We start from the raw sequence: 20,508 nt of genomic DNA, 5'->3' as shown, positions 1-20,508 counted from the left end.
AAACACGACAGATAAGAAATGCAGCAAAAACAAATTCGTTAAAAATAAAAATAAATATGGTTTAAAACCAAAACTCAAAAAATAAAATTACTTACATACCACTAGGTTTTATAGTCGAACGAATTCCTAGAAACGTTTGAAATTTACAAAATGCAGGAAACATTTCGATCTTGTCCAAGATCATCAGACCGTAATGATTTGTGTAAAATCGTGTAGAGGTTCAAGTTAAACATGTTCATTTCATGTAACTTAAAATGCGATTAGGTTTGAAACAGAACATTAGGAAGGGTGGGTTACTTGTAAATTAGCTACTAACAGATTTAATTGAAGTTCAGTTGTTTTGACCGTTGTATTTGTGAAGACAGGAAAGGGAGATAAATATTTCATAATTTCTTCTGTTTTTCGTTTACAAATCCTTGCAGATTTGAGTAGAATTCGTGTTTAAGTCATGCCACTCCTTGGGGATGAAATAAAATTTGCATTAAACGTGTTAAAAACTTTCTCTCCAATGACCTTCTATTCTATCCTATCAAAAATACATACGGTGGATTCATTACTTTCATTAACAAATTTATTCTCATTGCAAAATATAGTAGTATTTATCCGATCATGTTTTCTTATCAGAGCATATATAGGTATGTAGACGTGTCGGCTCTATCAGACACAGTATTCCTGCGGAGATGTAAACCTCCTGCGCGTGTTTGCCATGTGTTTGGGGTCAGAGCAGTTTCAGACCATTCATTCATGAGCCTTGGTCGAAGATCGTACTCACGACCTTCCGAATTTGACTCTACCATGAGACCACCCGCGAGGTTCGTGCTACATTGTACTCAGAATAAGAATAATTAAAAGCTTCTTCCCAATGTTCATAATTCTATACCTTCAGGAGACTTAACAAATTTGTGGGTCAAGGATGCTCATTATTAAGGTATGTCAACGTCTTATTCGAAATAACCACACACTGCTGATAATAAGCTACATTCAAATTAAATATTTTAAACATGTTCATAAAATACTGTAAACCTATGAAAACCTATAAAGTGTTATGTATTATTATCTGTTGTATCGTTATAAATCAGAGGAACATAACTGTACCAATTATCATAAATAAATGTTGGTATTATGAATACAATTCAGAAATTTTTGGAATTTGGAATATTTGCAATTTTAGAAAACATGATAAAGTGTACCAACAGTCCTCCTTTTTCAATAAAGCATGTACGCTTTATTTTAGAAGATGCATATTAATTATCAAGTAGCACTCCAGATTAGAACCATGCAAAATGTTATTCATGGTTCATATTTTTATTTTTAATATTTTGTTTAAAATGTACTACTTAACAGAAATTAACATGTGGCTTTTCATGTACCCTTGTTCTTAGGAGTTTAAAATTATGTAGAATGTACTGTAGCTTTCAAAATTAAGGGAGATAATTCTGTAAATGACACTCAAATTTAACTGAGTCTATTTGATTTTTAATGCTGATTATCCCCTAAGAGCAGACTGATTTGAATGAATAATTACACATTTCATAATATAGACCCATAAAACAACTTCATTACAAAAATAAAAAAATATGTAGCCTTTTTGGGGGTTTATCACATTTTTCAGATTTTGCATGATTCTTACAAAGACAGGTACTTAAAAACGTGGTTCTATTCATATATAAACTGCCAGTACATGCTATATAATTAGGCTTCATCATTAACCTTCTTTAGAAGTGAAATGGACAAGAATGATCGTGTACCTGTCTACTATTCTGTTTGTATTTTTTTAAGTAGGCGACACCGTAAAAATCATGCAAAGTCCGTACATGTGATACGCCCCAAAAAAGGCGACACTTTTTTTTTGTTACTTAGTTGCTATTTGGATAAATATGATGAAATGTTTATTTTTTTCTACTGAAATCTGTCTGAGCTAAGGAGACAAATCACATTGAAAATCCAATAGTTTCTATTCTTTCTTTTTTGTATTCCACAATGACTTCTATATAATTTTATCGCCTAAGAACAATGCTTATATGAAAGGCCACCAGTTACTTTCTGACACTATAACATTATGCAAGCTATCGAACCATATACCACATTTTGCACGATTTTTAGCTGGAGTGATACTTAAGAGGTTTTCACATTGGGGACCAATTTGTACATAAATTGTGACAAGCCTTTTAACTGGCTGGTTACCCTCCTCGGAACATGTGGATACTTTTCTATAAAAGATCTTGGTACTGAGATGTCGTAAGCATTGATGAGATACAAAAACTACCAATCAAATATTTATATTGTGAAATGCACGTGTTTCAAGGAGTAACCTCTCATCAGCAGCATTAGAATCAAATATATAGGAAGATCTTAATCCAAACAGTAATTGTTAGCAAGTACTCGAAAACCAAAACTATCGAAAAAAGAGCTCCCAAGAGCCTGAATCGCTCACCTGATTAAAGTTTGTCTTTCAAGGGCAATAAATTAAACAAGGAGTTGTCCAACAATTTTGACTCAAGACGACTTTGGTAGGACTTTTAAAAGGATCATTTCAGCAATAGAAAGTTTCTTTCTATTTATTATAGTTTTTACGATATTGGCTGAAAACTGTAAAAATTCATCTTTCAAGGGCAATAACTCTTAGAAAGGAGTCACCTGACAACTTTGATACCTGAAGACCTTTGAAGGCCTTATAATAGGGTACTTTCAGCTATAGACATAATTTTGCTAAACCTAACTGTTTTGGAGACGAGTGGAAAACTGCTGTCTGACCACTTTGTTCTATTTTTAGTAACGGGGGCAACGTTTTTCGACGGAACAAAAATCCTCACATCAGTTATATGCACAATACCCCAAGGGACATTCATACCAAGTTTGGTTCCAATTCGTTAGTAGTGTCAGAAGAGAAGATTTTTGAAAGAAATAACATTAAAAATAGCTAAAAAATGTTGAAAAAGTGCAATAACTCCAACATAGCTTAACAGATTAAAATGAAAATTTGACAGATCGATCTCATCACGCTGAACACTTTAACACCTGTCGGGATTTCGCTAAACCTAACGGTTTTGGAGATATATGCGATAAACTACTGTCTAACCCCTTGATCCTATTTGTAGTAACATCAGCCATGTATTCATCGGATCAAAAATCTCAACACCAGTTCTATGCACAATGCCCTAAGGAACATTCTTACCAAGTTTGATTTCAATGGGTAAAGTAGTGTCAGAGGAGAAGATTTTTGAAAGAATAACATTAAAAATAGCAAAAAAACGTCTAAAAAGGGCAATAACTCCAACATGGCTTAATAGATTAAATGAAAATTTGACCACAGATATATCTCATTGTGTTGAACAATTTTACCCCGTCAGAATTTGGCTAAACCTAACAGTTTTGGAGATATATGCGAAACTACTGTCTGACCCTTATGTTCTATTTTTAGTAACGGCGAACATGTTTTTCGATGGATCAAAAATCCCCACTTCAGTTCTATGCACGATACTCCAAGGAACATTCATACCTAGTTTGGTATCAATTGGTCAAGTAGTGTCAGAGGAGATGATTTTTGAAATATTGTTAACGACGACGGATGACGACGACTGACACAAAGTAATGGCAATAGCTCACCTGGCCAAACACATCACCGCGAGATAGACACAGATAGATTTTTAATAGAAAAATTCTTCTGCATTTTACAATCGTTATAAAGTTTCACAAGGTTTACACAAGACTTTCACATTATTATATATAAACTTATGACAGAATGCATGTAAAATCCATGTGAATCAAGCTTTCACAGTATTATCACATTACATTTTTACATCAAAAATCGAGTCCAGTATATTTCTTGTAAAAGATTCCGAATTTGTGTGGGTACACGTGGAGCTCTTAAACTATACATTTGTATATGAATTTTACGTCAATACTATGTTGCTGTGTACAAATTAATAGGAATTGCATTAAGCCGACAAAATGAATCTTCCATGATGTACCCGCTATGGTAATCCTGCATGACAATTACTGCCTATTTTTTTTATACCACAGCATTTTTTTTGTTTGGTAATTAAGAGGGCCTCAATCCAAAAATACGCAGTGTGTGGCACATGAAAAAATTTGTTTTAGTAAAACATTCATCCATTTCATATAATAAATGCATGTTTTTCACTTAACTGCAACGATCAAAGAGAAATAAATAACATAGAAAGCATAGATATTCATTGTGAAAGGGAGATTATTTTGTGCACAATTTGGATGCTTTGTTCAGAAACTTTAAAGCCATTCTTTGAGTCGTCCATTATCAATTTAAACAATCATGATACTATTTGACAAACAAATGATATAAACATTGCATTTGAATGGAAAATTCAGTGGAATTGACTTTTCGTTGGCAACTAATATCATCTGTATCAACAGCCTCTTAAAACAATTCATCAAATGTTATGGTATTTTTACACAATTGTGTTCTGACAGCAAGAATTTCTATTTATGCTAGAAATTTGCCATTTCCAGTTGTTTAAATTTTCAGATCAAATGTTGAAATAGCATTTCTAGAAGAGCTATGCATGGTGTGTGTTATTAGTAAAGAGTATTAATAATGCTTATTGAAAAGTGTTAACGTCCTCCATTTCTCTAGAAAATCCAGTTGAGTCGGTCATAATAAGTCATGTCTCTGGTAGACGAAGATGAAAGGAAACTATGACTCAGTGAACGAATTGGCTCTCATCATGGTGCAGATAGATACAACATAACAATCCACGAGTTTATGATGACAACCATGAAATTGTGTAGTGATGACTTTAATCTTGTAGCAATGTAACCCTGATCCAGAAGCCGAATTGTAAGGTGTCTAGAGTGGTTCAAAAAGCCGACATACCTTTGACAAGCATTGGTGTAGCGTATGGGTTTTGATAAGAAAATTTCATACACTGGTGCCAAAGGGGTGTTGTCACACAATAAAGAAATGATGTACGGAACGAGAAATCACTACGTTTCTCATATACACTGTAGTTTAGTCTTTAGTTTTCACATTCCATCAATCTCTAAGAGTAGGTCAAAACATGAGGCTGACTTCATAGTGTCTGTAGTGTCCTTACCTCATGTTCTTTGGGGTAGATATGCACTGTATAAACTCCCGAAACTAGGATTGTTTAAAGACAAAATCCTGTCTGTATAGCGGAAACTGAAATAAACAATCTGGCAAAACCATGTTCATTTGTTTGGATAAAGTCAGCCTCATAAGAGAAAACAAATTTGTCAGCGAGTAGCGGAGCAAATTTGTTCAAATTGGAATATCGACTGTACGCTGAAAAATAAGTCCATCAAAAGTCAAGTGTTAAAAAAAATTGAATATTTAAGAGAGTGCTCCATATTCTCTTGTTACAGATACAACATCCAAATACCTTTGTTCTATAGGTGTTAGTTTCTGCTGACTCAGATATGCTTTTTGGAATAGGTTTAATATTTCTGCATTTCTTTTCTTAGGGAGGCAGTCATTTTCAAAATATCTAGAGCAATGTACTGCTGATCCATAAAATTGTCAATGCTTGATTTGTTTGTTAATGCATTCATTGTTAAATGCATCCAACAGATATTGTCTTTTGTCTCTGGCTGCAGCAAATTCATACTCTTTGACCTGCCAAAAAAATGTATTTCTTTCAGAATGGAAAAACAATGTAGAGTTTCATCATATATAATTCTCAAATTTCTTAATACATGTAGCTTTATGTTATTCACTGAATGTGAACACAAAGAAAGCAAAATGATCAAGTCATACATATGTTAAACAGAAATAGAACCAGTTGTAGTGGCAGGCTGGATTCATTCCATATTCCTGACCCCATGAATCAATGACCCTTTCGTTAAATCAACAACGATCAAAGAGAAATAACATGGGAAGAAGGACTCTCACTCCTTTGATCACTACAGATTTCAGTGGGTAAATTCTAATTCTATTGTGGACCACATTGACACATACGATCAATATAAAGTTTAATTTTCAATTGTGATCGGGAATTTGAAACATCCCTACCCCTTCCAAAATTGTCCCTGTTGATATTCTTTCATTTCATGTTGCCCTAATTTAGTCAAAATACTTGTAGTACAACATTATTTTTCCTGCTATTACGAATATACTGCCTTATGTTACCAACCTTTAGTTAAATTGTATATTCTTATTGTTTTTATTGTCAACCTTTATTACATTCTTCTTGCCTGATTACTTCCAACCTACCTGCACAACAGTATATCCTTTCTTCCTAAACTGCCTTTCCCTTACCCAATATTGCCCACCAAGTCTGTACACCTCTGAACCATTCTCTTGAATTACTGTGTAAAATGAGTTCATGGAATGGATACAAAATACTACCCTGTAAATAGATAAAGATTTAAATGCATGCATGTACAGGTAAAGTACATTGTTTATGCTGACATTACAAAACTCGAGGCTCTAAAGAGCCTGAATCGCTCACCTGGTTCGATAAGCAATATTATATTTTTGTAAAAGCAGCCTTTTGAATAAACTTCTTAACACTCAAACATAAGGCACAATCATATCAATGTTCAGTAGTGTCAAAGGATAAGATTTATATAGCAAATAACGATTAAAATTCGAAACAGGCAATAACTCCAACAAGGCTAAACAGATTTAGCAATTTTACCTAGGTCAAAACTTAGCTAAACCTAACAGTTGTTGAAGATAGATGATTAAAAACCTCTGTATGACCCCTATTATCTATTTTCAGTAACAAATGCTATATGTTTTGACGGATCAAAAAACCCCACATCAATTCAATGCAGAATACCCTAAGAAAAATTCATACCATGTTTAGTTCTATTTGCTATGTTAGTGTCAGAGGAGAAGGTTTCCGATAAATAATAACATTGAAAATACCGAAAAAATGTCAAAGGTCAAAAACTCAAACATGGCTTCACAGATTAACACGATAATATGACCACAGATATATCTCATTATGCTGAACACTTTTACCCCTTTTGTAATACCCTAAAAAGGGGTATACAGATGAGCAGGCAAGAGAACAAACAGAGAGCAGGATAGTATTCTTGATAATAATATATATTGTACTTTCAATGCAGGGCATGTAATGAACAAACGACCTATAATAAACAGTGTTTTACAATCCATTAGAGATGTGTAATTCATAGAAGACAGTGAAATGTTGAAGCTTATTGAAAGGCAGCTTTTGGCATAATTCAAATTGTGGGATGTTTATGTTTCTGGATCATCCCGATATAAAATATTCCGATAGTCCAGTTTTAATGTACAGACTACCATTTATAAATTCAAACTTTAGTTTACAGTATAGTATTGGTTTCATGAAATGGTGTCATTGTATTTTTCAGGGTGCAATTGTGGCACTCAGTACTAAGTTTCATTTTTTTTTAAATTACTTTCCATTTTCTGAATGTTAGTAAACTAAATATATATGCACTTTCTCTTTTTTAATTTTTTGTTTAAACGATAAAACTCATAAAAAGGTAACTTTGTGATTTTTGAATTCTCAATAAATAATCAAATGCTAGGCTGCAAAATTAAGACATTGACAATGCAAACCTGTTTCACGAGGAAAAAATCTGCGCTAGAACTAATAACATGTATTAAAATGGGTAAACAAATATATCATTATTGAAATTACTCAATATTCTTAAGAAATGTTTTTTACATTACACAGGAAAAATTGCAACATATGGTTTTCATATGTTTTGTAAACACTTCAAAAACACGTTTCTCATTTGTTTTACATATGTTTAGGACAATCATGAAAAACAAATGAAAAACATATGTTTAGAAATAAGAAATAAATTCATGAAAAGGAGGTAAATAAAAATCAAATGGTAATTATGTCTGCCATAGCTGCATAAGACAATATTTGAAAAATGATTTTTCATATAATTTAGAAAAAAAATGTTTCCATGTGATTATATAGGCATAAAAATATAAATTTCCACATTGGTCCTAATCACATGTTTCCATCATCTGTTCAACAAGTCATATATTTCCTTTCCCCTTTCATCTTCCCTGGACTCTTTATAAGCAAATCAGCAGGTGTTTCTAGAAAAGCAGAGGACGCTTACCCTACTGGTGCACCTGGTTCATGCTCCCAGTTTTTAATGGAGTCTGAGTTGCTTATTTGCTTTTGTAACTTTGTATAAATTATTTTGGTCATGTTACGTTCTTTGTTACGAGTGTCTGTTTTTCAAGTCCCGGGTTGCATTGTTTTGATTTCCACTAGAATCTTTCCATAAGATTTAAAATGTGTGAAAACGTCATATGTTGCATTTTTTCCCGTGTAATTGATATTTTCTGTTTCCTTCTTTGACAATAGACTAAGGCAGGAATCTAATTAGACATGAAAAAGAATAAATTTCACTTAAACACAGTAAACACTGACAGAATCATTTAATTGCATATTTTTTCTGAAAAAAAAGCTTAACTATGTGATGAACAGAAATCCACTCTGCAATCTAAAGTAAGGCCAAATAAAATTATATCCTGATTTCCTGTTACCTGACCAACTCATGTCTGTCTTACTTTTAAGTTAACAAACCACAAAAAGTACCACCAAATGACATTTTACAGATGGATGTCAATTTTCAGTTTCACAAATAAGATGTTTTTGAAGTTGTTTTCTGTAAAATTTTGGGGCCTAATGCCTACAGTGAAGGATCAGCCTCTGTTCTCTAAGTCTCTGGTAATCCTTCAGTCCTAATAAGCCTTTACTAACATGAAATTTTACGCCAGACGTTACCAGTGAAGGTTTGTTCTCTGTTCTATAAGTCTACCTTGATAATCCTTCAGTCCTTATAGGCCTTTAATAACATGAAATTTTAAGCCAGACCTACCAGTGAAGGTTTGGTCTCTGTTCTATAAGTCTACTCTGATAATCCGTCAGTCCTAATAGGCCTTTACTAACATGTGGAACTTCCATAAGCTGCAAAGGTTCAGGAGCATCATCATTGAAACACATCAGTAGGTCTGAAAAATAAGTTAACAATTTACAATGACAAAAACATACCCTAATTTACAAAGATAAACATCAAATCCCAACAATGATTAGGCAAAACTGCTAATGCCAACCATTTTGGTTACAATTTTCATCTGACTTCACAACAAATTGATAGCCTAACCAAAAATTTATATTCAACCATTAAAGAAATATTTGCAGGCCAACCTGTCCTGAACTTTCTCACAGGTCTGCTGGGCCATAAGGTATTCATACTAATGAAGGTATTCAATTTGGACTCCACTAAAACTGAAAAAAAAACTAAACTACACTAAACTAAAAAAAAGCATGGTCAAGGTGCAACTGTAGGGTAAGCATCCTCAGCTTTTCTAGAAACACCCATTGAGTTGCTCATAAAAGTCAAATCCAGGGAAGATCAAAAAGAAAAGGAAAACAATGACCAATGGAACAAATCAGTTTTCATGGTGCAGATGGATACACTGTAATGATGCACGAGTTCATGAAGACGACTATAAAACTTTGTGTGATAAAAGTACTGATAGGTGAGTGCCAATTTAGAAAAAGGCCTCCTGTTAAGGTTTTTAATGGACCTAACTAACACATGGCTTATTTTGGTATGGATCAAAAGAAAAGTAATCATAGCATAAGATTTGAATGGTCGTAAAAGTTTCTGTGCTCACGTTTTGTTTAAATTTCTCAGGATCAAAGACGTGTCGACAGACTTGTAATTAGTGAGATTCAACTTAAAATTTCAGGAGGTTGCCCTATGTTATGGGACACAACTCTTGTTCATTGGAACATTTGTATTCAGCATGCTACATCAATCTCATATAAGCATCAAGGTAACTTGGACTGATTTCATTCTGTTTCAAATGAAAGCTTCATAAGATTGAAACTTTTGGCACTATATTACCTCTCTTCTTAATAGAAAAATAAAACACTGTCATGAAAAGGAGAAAATCTTCACAAACACAATATTAAACCATAAATAATCAAATGCAACAACATTATTGTCAACCCCCTTATAACAGCACAAAAAAACATTATTTTGCTTTACATTTTTTATCAAAATAACCCATTTGAACTTTCATAAGTCTTTTTTTAATACATTATGGTGATTTATTCACTAATGAAGATCAATGATGCAAATTAATATTTTTACAAGCCTTTAAAGTAAATAGCAGTGGAGCTGTCTTCTGAATTTTTTTCCTGTTTATCCCTGCCTTGTTTTATTCATTGTGTAAATTGAAATATTCCTTAAAAAAACATTTGCTATCATGATTGAGTTTCGGTCCCATTGAATGCATACCCCACCTCCAAAACCTATATGAAAACCCATAAATTGGCATCGTTATATTATATGCCAAACTGTCACACAGCAGAAACTAACCGTGCAGCAACTGATTAAACATTCCTAACTTTTATAAATGCTTTAAGGCACACAAAAATGATGTATATAGAATGTAACTTATTGAAACTAATGTATTGGATGACAATTCTTCAAACAAAATTAGGCATCACAAAAATTAATACAGTACTCATACAAGTAAATGACACCTTCAATCTCAATTGAGTCTTTCATTATCATTTCAAGTAAGAAACGAAAACACACTCAATTAGAAAATACATGCTTGGATACATGTCCAAACGAATTGACTATATCTAATACCTTACACAATTGGTCGTCTTGCATTTTATGCAAAAAGATCAGAAACTCCATCGTATTCATTTGTATTACAAAATACAGCTTTTAGTGTGGTACAGAATCGAAAAAAAAATAATATTCGAGTACTATTCACATCACTTAAGACAAAGACCAGACATGAAAAACAGACAAACACAACAAAGCAACTAATTAAATACAATAATACATACAAAGCAACAAAAGTAAGTGAGCAACTCTTAACACCAATAAAAACTGGGAGCATTGCCCAGGTGCACCGGTAGGGTAAGCGTCCTCAGCTTTCTAGAAACACCCGCTGAGTTGCTCATAAAGTCAAATTCAGGGTAGATGAAAGAGGAAAGGAAAACTATGACACATTAAACAAATCAGTTTTCATGGTGCAGATGGATACACTGTAACGATGCATGAGTTCATGATGACAACCATATAAACTTCTGTAGTGATGACTTCAATCTTGTAGCAACATAACACTGTTCCAGAAGTCTAATTGTAAGAGATCTAGCGCAATACAAAAAGTCTGTGTTATTATGGCAAGCGCTGGCATAACGTATGAGTTGTGATATGAAAACTCCATACGCAGATGCTGAAGGGATGTTGGTACAGATGAAAAGAAAGTTGGCAATTCAGAATGAAAAGTAGTTATTCGTTCTGAAAAAAAGGTCTCATGCTGCAAAAATACATCCTTTCTGCATACAGACAAGTAAAATAAATACGTGTCTTTTAGACTTCAACTCATTTTTTTATAAATATTTTGAGAACAACATAGTTGTTGATGCAAATCATGGTTAGGGGAAGTCAAACTTTGTATCAAGTAGTTTCTTTCACGTTGTCTTAGGCACTCAGAGCTATTAGTTAAAAAGCTGTAAAAACAATGGACCCCTGTTGTTTTGCATTACATGCTTTAATCTGCCTAGTGAGGTTGCCAGTGGCTCTCAACCTTTTTTTCTTGCTTTGGTTTAGCTTCCTGTAAAGATATTCATAGTAGTATGTTTATCTAACTAAAAGGGGACCAATTTAAAGAAATTAAGCAGGAACACTCAAAAAAGCAAATGCGCAAACATTTACACAATTCAGAAAGATTCAATCCTGTACATGTATGTACCCAAATAAAATATTGCCCATTGACAAATGAGTGTGAAAAATGTCTAAGATTTTATTGCTACTAATCATTCACTAAAGTTTGAAGTGGAGGCGTTACCTTGACCACAAGACATTATGACAGATGCACAGACGGACGCAGCTAAGAATGTAGACTGAAACTTGAACGGACCAAAAACATCAAAGCTCCACAGACAGATGGACGCAGCTAAGCTCCACAACCATTTGTTAGATATACAAGTTTCTTTGATTGAAATACTTAAAAGTTAATGTTTTACTACCTGTTCCTGTGTTTAAAAATAAAACAACATTTCAAGCAATAAACGGGCAAATCAACCATGATCTTAGGTTTACAAAAAAAGGTAAATATATATGTTTTTTTTTAAGTTTATAAGGCAAGACAAAAATTGCTAGTTGTTTCATATGGAAACAACCAAAAATTTAGTTTTTTACAAAATTACACACTTTTCCTTAAATTTTAGAGAAATTCTGGAAGGTAAATTTAAAAATGAATAAAGCTTAGATATAATTTTGATATAATTCTAAAATATGGTTTCCTTTCAAATGATGTTTTAATTTAAATTTAATTTGATTTTGAAATATTCATTTTTTGCTGTTTTTGCAGTTTAAAAAAAAAATGTGACCACTTCCGATTTTTACGACCAAGCAATTCTGAAAGTAGGATAAAAGACCTTTCAAAGATATATCATTTAGCCGTGTGTTAAGTAGGTGAATTAAAAACCTAGAAATCCCTTGTTCAGTACTCGCCCATGAGGAGGGGCCTCAAGATCTGTGGTTATGTTGACCATTTTTCTTACACGTTACATACTGTACACTGTATAAAGTGCAAGAATACTCCCCTAAACCAAATGGAAGAACAACAATACTCTCCATAATAATTTTACACAAGATGGAAAAAAAGAGGAAATAACTGGAATATATGTACATGGACTTCACTTTTGCTGTTAAAACCAAAATTTATTTACAATTACTGAACATTTGACATATGAGGCAATTGTAAAACTCAAGATTTCGTAATCTCTTCTGTAAACATCAATGAACCTCATACAGTGGCATTCCTACACAAAGGGAGATAAACTAACAAGTACAACACTAACCTTTAACCTCAAAATGTGGCATTACATGGTCAGAAATAATGCTTTGTTTGTCAAATATCTTCCCCAATACCTTAGATACATCATTAAGGAAGTTATCACGTTTTGACAAGTATCTGGTCTCAGACTTGATAGTCCAACTCATGACTTCATCCTATAAATAGATTGATTGATTGATTGATTGATTGCTGGATTGACTGACTGATTCATTGATTGTTTGATTGCTGGATTGACTGACTGAATCATTGATTGGTTGCTTGCTGGATTGACTGATTAACTGACTGATTGATTGATTGATTGCTGGATTGACTGATGGACTGACTGACTGATTGATTGATTGTACTTCTTTATTTCTGTTTTGGCCACCAGGACCATATCATGACAAGCACATTTAACAATCATGAAACATTCCGTTAAATAGAATAGAATTCAGTGCTCTCTTAAAGATCGTAAAATATTGTTTTTTGATCGTTTACTCTAAAAAAATAAGGCTACATCAGTGTTTTAGGAATTTTGATTATTTTAGGTTTCCATGAGTTTCACAATCAATCTGCTTTCCAACTCAACTAGTCCTCTTTGGAAAAAAGTGGAACATATATTTACTATTAGGCTTTCCCTCATCACTTACCACAGGTTACCAAAAATAAGAACCATTGAACACTGTTACATGAATAAATGTACCATTTATAAACATGTACATGTATTTGATATCACCAAAACCGGTATTTTGCAAAAAAAATATTAGTATGTAAAAAGAAAGAATCTTCGAAGAAATCCCATGTGCCATTATCATGATCATAGCATTTTTAAATGATCAGTTTGACTTGACTTTTTAGCAATTTGGTGGTTGTTTCTAGAAAAGCAGAGGACGCTTTCCCTAATGGTGCACCTGGTCCATGCTCCCATTTTTTATTGAAGTCTGAGTTGCTCATTTACTTTTGCTGCTTTGTACATATTATTTTGGTTATTTTATGTACTTTGTTATGTGTATCTGTTTTTCCTCTCTCATCTTCATCCCTGGAGTACATTCTTTTGATCTCAGTGTGAATCTTGGTTCCTTTGATTACTGTTCTAAAGCTTATTCGCCTCATTTTAAAAAATGTAAGAGACAACAGACTATGACCAAAAAAAACTGATCCCTCCGAAAGCCATTCATTTGGAATTTTTTCTAAGTATAGTTAAGTCTAAGACTTTATTAGTTTGTCCCTTTTTTGTTCATATGAACATCCTAAGATACTGATACATTGAAAGGAAAGCAAGGAAGTTACTTTATCTGTACCTCAAGAATGGCACGAACTATTTCTTCTGACAGCAAGTTCCCATGGTAACCAGGATTCTCCAATCTAACACTCTGGTCTAAGTATATCAAGTTCCTTTCAACATTAACCTTCAATGATTTGGTTACTGTAACAAAAAGGATAGTTATGATTTTTAATACAGATAAACCTGTCTAAACCAAACCCTAAAAAAACTGAAAACCTGTGTAAATTTAACATCTGCCTTAACTGGACAATACCTGTAGTCAAAAATAGATTTGTTTTAGACAGTTTTACTGTAAATGCATGCCCATATAATTTCTAAGGTTTTCAAAAACTGATCTGTATGATAAAGTACTACTAAGAAATGAAAACTGGAAAACAATTAAAAACAGAAACTTCAATTTTGTTAAAATGAAAAAAAATTATTAAAATCCAACTAAGTGTCTTTCATTGATTCACGTGAGCAATAAGATATATGATAAGACAAACCTTACATGTACATCTACTGAAATAAGTGAATAAAAAATAATTGTGTAAAACTAAAATAATACAGTGGAGAGATATGTATAGTATAACTTTTAAAAAAATACATAATACATTTTTGAGTAAATTTTGAAAAATATTCATGCAGTTAACAGGAATTTTCTGTCTTATGTTATGCAAATAAGAGGAATTTTTTAAATGGATAAGATGGGAAATGTTTTTGTTCTTTGAGTTTCTATGCGATTAATAGGAATATGTAATCCAGATATGTGATTAATCCACAGTACCTGGATGACTTTACAACAAATACAAATACCATTATAAAACCATACACCACTGTCAGTTTAATTAATCTTAATTGATACAATTAATGCACACCAAAAATTGAAACTGTCAGCATAATTAATCTTAATTGGTACAATTAATGCACACCAAAAATTGGAACTGCCAGCATAATTAATCTTAATTGGTACAATTAATGCACACCAAAAATTGGAACTGCCAGCATAATTAATCTTAATTGATACAATTAATGCACACCAAAAATTGGAACTGCCGGCATAATCAATCTTAACTGATACAATTAATGTCCACCAAAAATTGAAACAATATGTCCCTTTCATTGCAACATGAATATAAATATTGATACTACCTGCAGCAGTCTGCATACTTGGACTAAGACAGAAGTCCATGAGATCCTCTAGATACATCCCATAATGACTGAGTCCAATCATAGTTCTTATAGCATCATAGGGATCATAAAGTGATACAGCTCTGATCACTGCTTGACCCATCGCCTCCAATAATTCATATGTTCTTTGTTCTGGAGGAATCATGTTCCCAATTACAAATGCAAGTTTTGACAAATATTTAAAATTCATATTCTGGAAGTCAGAATTCATTAATCTTGCTACACAAGCATTCTCTAGTTTTTCACTTGAAATGAGAAAATTATGAAATGCTGTGATACTGTGAGTCATAGTCTCCACAGTATAGTTTTGAAACAGTTCCCCAAGTATGTCTGGTAGTTGCTTAATATTGGAGTACACTTCAGCATTTTTCTTTTGGATTCTTTTATCAAATGTTTTGGACACTGCCTTAAGAATCACTGCAACAGTGACATCATCTGCAGTATTAATGGATTTCACGAATTTAGACATGGTCAAACGCATAAATGGCATGTCCTTAACGCTGTTGTTTGTTTTATTAAATCCCATCAAGATAATTGCACATTCCTCCAAACAAAGGTTATGCACATTTTGCAACTTATTTTTTATGAATTTAAAATGCTGTTCCATGTTATAAGGCATTGCTCGACAATCACTACAAAGTAACATCATAACAACTATTGTTTGGTTACTGTGGTAACGGAGCTTAGACACTTCCAAACACTCATTTCGTAGAATTGTATAAATAACTTTGATGATCTTTTTACTTTTCGAGATTTTATCATCATTTTTCTTCAGGTTTCTTACTTGATGTGATTTCACATTTCTCTTAAACAGCATTATTGCATCAGAAACTACCAGTAGAGTCTCTAAGTCAAACTGCTGCATATCAGCATTCACTTTTTCAATGAAAGCATAATAAGTCCCTAAAAATATCTCTCCAAAACCAGTCAGATCATATCTACATGTCATTGTACCTAAACATCTTGATAAAAACTGCAATTCTGTTTTATCCATTTGTCTGATAGACATTGTAACATCACTCACAACAGCTTTTAAGTGTTCAGTGCTGGCATAATTTGTAAAATCATCCACCGACAAGCAAGATATACGTTTCAACAGATTCAGTTTCTCTCTTAAAGGCATGGTCTTCATTTCGGCAGGATCAAACACGCATTGCTGGATAGTACTTAAACATTTGTCACCACCAAGAAATATTGCAAGATATTTGTGATAAGTGGGAATGGATTCAAGAATCCTGTGAAAATAATCTGTCTCCCTGTTGATCATAAGTTTTCCCCTCCAGATCAGTTCTCCCTTGACAATGCTGTGTATTCTCTCTTCTTTCCCTTTGAAAGCAACATTGGCAGACTTTTCTGACACCTGATCAGATTCATTCTTCAGATTTTTGAAAGGGAGTGTGACATAGGAAATTGCACTCAATGAGAACCCAAAATTTAATGGTGGAAACAAAAATTTATCAAACTGTCTTAATAAATTGACTTGTTTATCTTTGATCGCTATCCTATGCAAGTGAAGATGGCGTCTAGTGGTAGATACAGCAAAACAAAAACATGTCTTTCTAAACAGAAGATACTTTGGCTGTCTCATGATTTGTGAATTAGTGGGATCATAAGTGACTTGTCCTGATGTCCTTTAAAGTATATAAATTAATTTTGTCTCTTTATAATGAAAGTTTATCCTAATTCAAACAAGCTGAGAAAACTAACTCATACTTCTAGTCCGATAGGAAGTCATTTTTAGTGTTATCAGTATTAAAAACTAGTTACAAATTTCCATAAAAGTATCAGTCAAATAAATATATCCAGATATACATGTACCTGTAATTATACAAAATAATACAATCAACAAAATACATGTATAACATGTATGAACAAAAATTGATTACGATGTATTGCGAAAAATTATAATTCAGAAGATACCAATTTTCATGCAGGGTATTATCTTTAAGTGGCACTCCAGATAAGAATCATGAAAAATGTAATTCATGGTTCATACTTTTATTCTTGATATTTTGTTTAATATGTTATAGTTATCATTAACTTGTGGCTTTTCATGTAAACATTGTTCTTGGGAGATAAAAACCATCTAGAATATACCGTAGAATTCAAAAATAAGGGAAATAACTCTGTAAAGGACACTTAATTACAATAGAAAATATTGGATTTTCAATGTGGAATATCTCCTAAAAGAAGACAGATTGGAATGAATAATTATACATTTCATCGTAGAATAAAAAGCAACTTAATAGCAAAAATAAAAGTAAGTAGCCTTTTTGGGGTGTATCACATATTAAAGACTTTGCATAATTCTTATAAAGAATATTACTTAATTAACATTTCAGAAATTTGTCCAATCAGCCCAGTTGATGAAAATTTTACTTGCCCAAATTGAAATCTAAAATGTCTGATAGTAAACATCCTTAAAATAAATAATATTTGGTTGTTCTCTAGTTTTAGATTAAAGTCATCACTACAGAAGTTTTATGGTTGTCATCATGAACTCGTGGATCATTATGATGTATCAATCAGCACCATGAAAACTGATTTATTCAACGGGTCATAGTTTACCTTTCCTCGTTTGTCTACCCCGGCTTTGACTTTTTATGAGCAACTTGGCGGGTGTTTCTAGAAAAGCAGAGGACGCTTACCCTACTGGTGCACCTGGTCCATGCTCCCAGTTTTTAGTGGAGTTCGAGTTGCTCATTTACTTTTGTTACTTTGTATGTATGATTTTAGTTACTTTATGTTCTTTGTTGTGTGTGTCTGTTTTCCATGTCTGGTCTTTCTCCCTGGATTACATTCTTTTGATTACTGCCATAACCTTGGTTCCCTTGATTACTCTTTGTCAAATTACATTTTTGTATTTTCACTTGTCCTAGGCAAAAGGACAACCTTTAATGTCATACCCTGTGCTGGTTGTAATTACCAAATCTGAGGTATTTAAATTTCTAACAAATTGTTAAATTTTTCATGTTTCTACTGAAAACTTTGAAGCCCTAATTTATATTTTTTTTTTTTGGTTTTTGTTTTTTTGGGGTTTTTTTTTCAAATTAATTTTGTTTTATCGAAAATTTATAATGGCCATGAATTGTTCACTTTCCAAAGCTACATATATACATTTATATGTACTCTGTTTTATTGTTACAAAACTATGCAATCCTTTAGCTACAAATGTGTATAAGCATATTAATGGTACCACATGTACATGTAACTTTACGATAATAACATATAACTATTTGGGGTATTGACCCCTTCTATATCATGTATATTTTTACTCATATATCTTCATTTGCAGATCAGTCGAAATGTGCAGAACTGACGGACCTGTCAGACTAAAAACTGTTTGGTCAGACAATATTTTCTAAGTGCCTGACCAATTGTCCAGCAAATTTGAGCCAATTTTTCTTTGGACAAATAGGAAAAGTCTGACAATTTTTGTTCCAGTTAGACCTATTTTTGTCAATTGTCTGACTGAATGTCCTCGATGGGTCTGCAATTGATATCCTTTTCTTTTTTTTTCTTTCAATGTAAGTTATAACATGTATATAAAGAGATGAGTGAGTTTTTTTTTTTCGAGTATTGTATGTCTTAGTATTATTTTCATAGCTGTTTGTAACATGTTTTATCAATGTACATTAGTATGAAATATATGAAAGTCTTGTTATTTGTTCTGTCTATACCTAACCTTTAATTTGTCAAATAATCCAAATTTCCTCTGACCCTGTAACTTTCCTTTTTTTCTTTGGATATTGATATGTCAGGTTAGGGTGGGAACAATGTGCCATACAAAAAGTCATAGATTCAGCAGTACCGTGGAGTACTGCCCTTCAACTGCTTCAAATAACTTTCAAATTGAAATTGTGCATGTCATACCTACCTAATTTGATTCCATAATCATTTTCCTGTAGGCTGATACCATATTTGCTGCAAAAATAGTGGGTTTTTTTTTAAGTTTAGATTATTTTCCACAAGAGACCCTGTTTAGTTAAAGTTTTGAATCGTAATACCTGTGAGGTGAGAGTAGGTGGATCTTGTTATTTTTCATTTGAATCGGACCAGAAATGATTTTTAAAACCAAAATCTAACAGGATATTTCATAATTCTGCTGAAAAATTACATGTCCGCTACACTTCTGTTCCAAAAGTAACAACCTCCACCTACTCTCGCCTCACATATATATATTACCATTCAAAATGTCAACAAAACGGTCTTTCCTGGAAAATGTCCTTTAAATGATCAAAACTGAAGCAGTTAATGGTCGGTACTCCGTTGTAACACTGAAGCTTTTTGTTTGGCACATCTTTCTGACCCCAACCAGGCAGATTTTCAGGGTCAAAGGAAATTTGGACTATTTGTCAATAAAATATTTACGTCCGTTTGCAATACACTTTTCTGTAAATTACATAGAATTGAATCGCACTAACTTTTAAATGTGGTTTGTTGGAGATCCTCCATGAAGTCGTTGCAATAGATTAACAGGCAAACTTATAGCTAAATCTACTCAATCTTGAAAATGACCGTGCGGTTTTTCTCGGTGCACGCATGTTATTGAGTAAAATATTCAATGGGGAATGAAACGGTGAAGGATTGTGTTGGTTAGACGAGTCTCACTAATTAGCGACAAGAGATACACGCAGGGACAAGAAGCGACATGGATGCTAGACATAGCGACAAGAAGCAGCGAAATTTTTTATTTTTTATATTTATTATTATTTCTGGTGAAAAAATAATGAATTTTAAGATATTTTCATAAAGTGACAAAAAAAAAGCACAAGATTTTGAAAATGAGTATATTTTTAGATAAGAATTTTTTTTTCAATTGTTAAAATGAAAAGATTACAGATTGAATAAGATGATTTTTAATGTTTTCTAGTGATCTTCTTTAATGAAAGAACAAAAGAAAGAAAGAAAATTAATTAAGTGGCATGAAAAAGAGTTCCAGATCTATGGTGAAATAGTTATGATTAAAAAATATATAAAAATATAAGATTTTTTTTGTTTTAAATTATCAAATGGATCGTTTAAAAATATAATAAATTTGGTTTAGAGCACGTGTTTTGACTATTGAAGTTTCATCAGTAAATTAATTATTGTTCCAAATTGTTGTAGGTTTTGCTTTATTTGATGTTTTCTGCCTTATACACGTGCTTTTAATTTTTGGGTTTACAATTTCCATCTGTTTAATAATTTGAAAAATACATAAATGGATGTATTTCAT

General features: G+C 32.6%; 1 protein-coding gene across 2 annotated transcripts; it reads right to left on the bottom strand.

Annotated features, from left to right (window-relative positions):
* Nucleotides 1–4,074: 4,074 nt before the first annotated feature.
* Nucleotides 4,075–19,863, bottom strand: LOC148606090 (uncharacterized). Of its 2 annotated transcripts, none has more exons than XM_088544624.1 (7): nt 19,715–19,863; nt 15,252–17,108; nt 14,137–14,261; nt 12,861–13,011; nt 8,839–8,971; nt 6,209–6,344; nt 4,075–5,611 (listed from the first exon to the last, which is right to left on the bottom strand). In XM_088544624.1, the coding sequence occupies exons 2-7, from the start codon at nt 16,876–16,878 to the stop codon at nt 5,516–5,518; spliced, it is 2,268 nt and encodes a 755-aa protein (XP_088400750.1). In that variant the 5' UTR covers nt 16,879–17,108; nt 19,715–19,863; the 3' UTR covers nt 4,075–5,515. The 2 variants fall into 2 exon arrangements, with proteins under 2 accessions (XP_088400750.1, XP_088400751.1); XM_088544625.1 differs by having other exon boundaries at nt 5,312–5,611; nt 15,252–16,921; nt 19,715–19,841.
* Nucleotides 19,864–20,508: the final 645 nt, after the last annotated feature.

This window comes from Perna viridis, chromosome 9, assembly GCF_037379345.1.
Source record: "Perna viridis isolate PV_CMFRI_1.1 ecotype Kerala chromosome 9, ASM3737934v1, whole genome shotgun sequence".
Lineage (NCBI taxonomy): Eukaryota > Metazoa > Mollusca > Bivalvia > Mytilida > Mytilidae > Perna > Perna viridis.
Note: the sequence above shows the minus strand (reverse complement) of the source record. Positions and strands in the feature narration are given on the sequence as shown.

What these genes read in the sequence shown, in the direction of transcription:
- LOC148606090 (XM_088544624.1), bottom strand. Translation starts at nt 16,878, where the DNA reads ATGAGACAGCCAAAGTATCTTCTGTTTAGAAAGACATGTTTTTGTTTT. An exon ending in CAGAGACCAAACCTTCACTG is followed by an intron (nt 6,345 to 8,838) that starts GTAGGTCTGGCT and finishes ATCTATTTACAG; the next exon opens with GGTAGTATTTTGTATCCATT. An exon ending in AAGGATATACTGTTGTGCAG is followed by an intron (nt 5,612 to 6,208) that starts GTAGGTTGGAAG and finishes TTTTTTTGGCAG; the next exon opens with GTCAAAGAGTATGAATTTGC.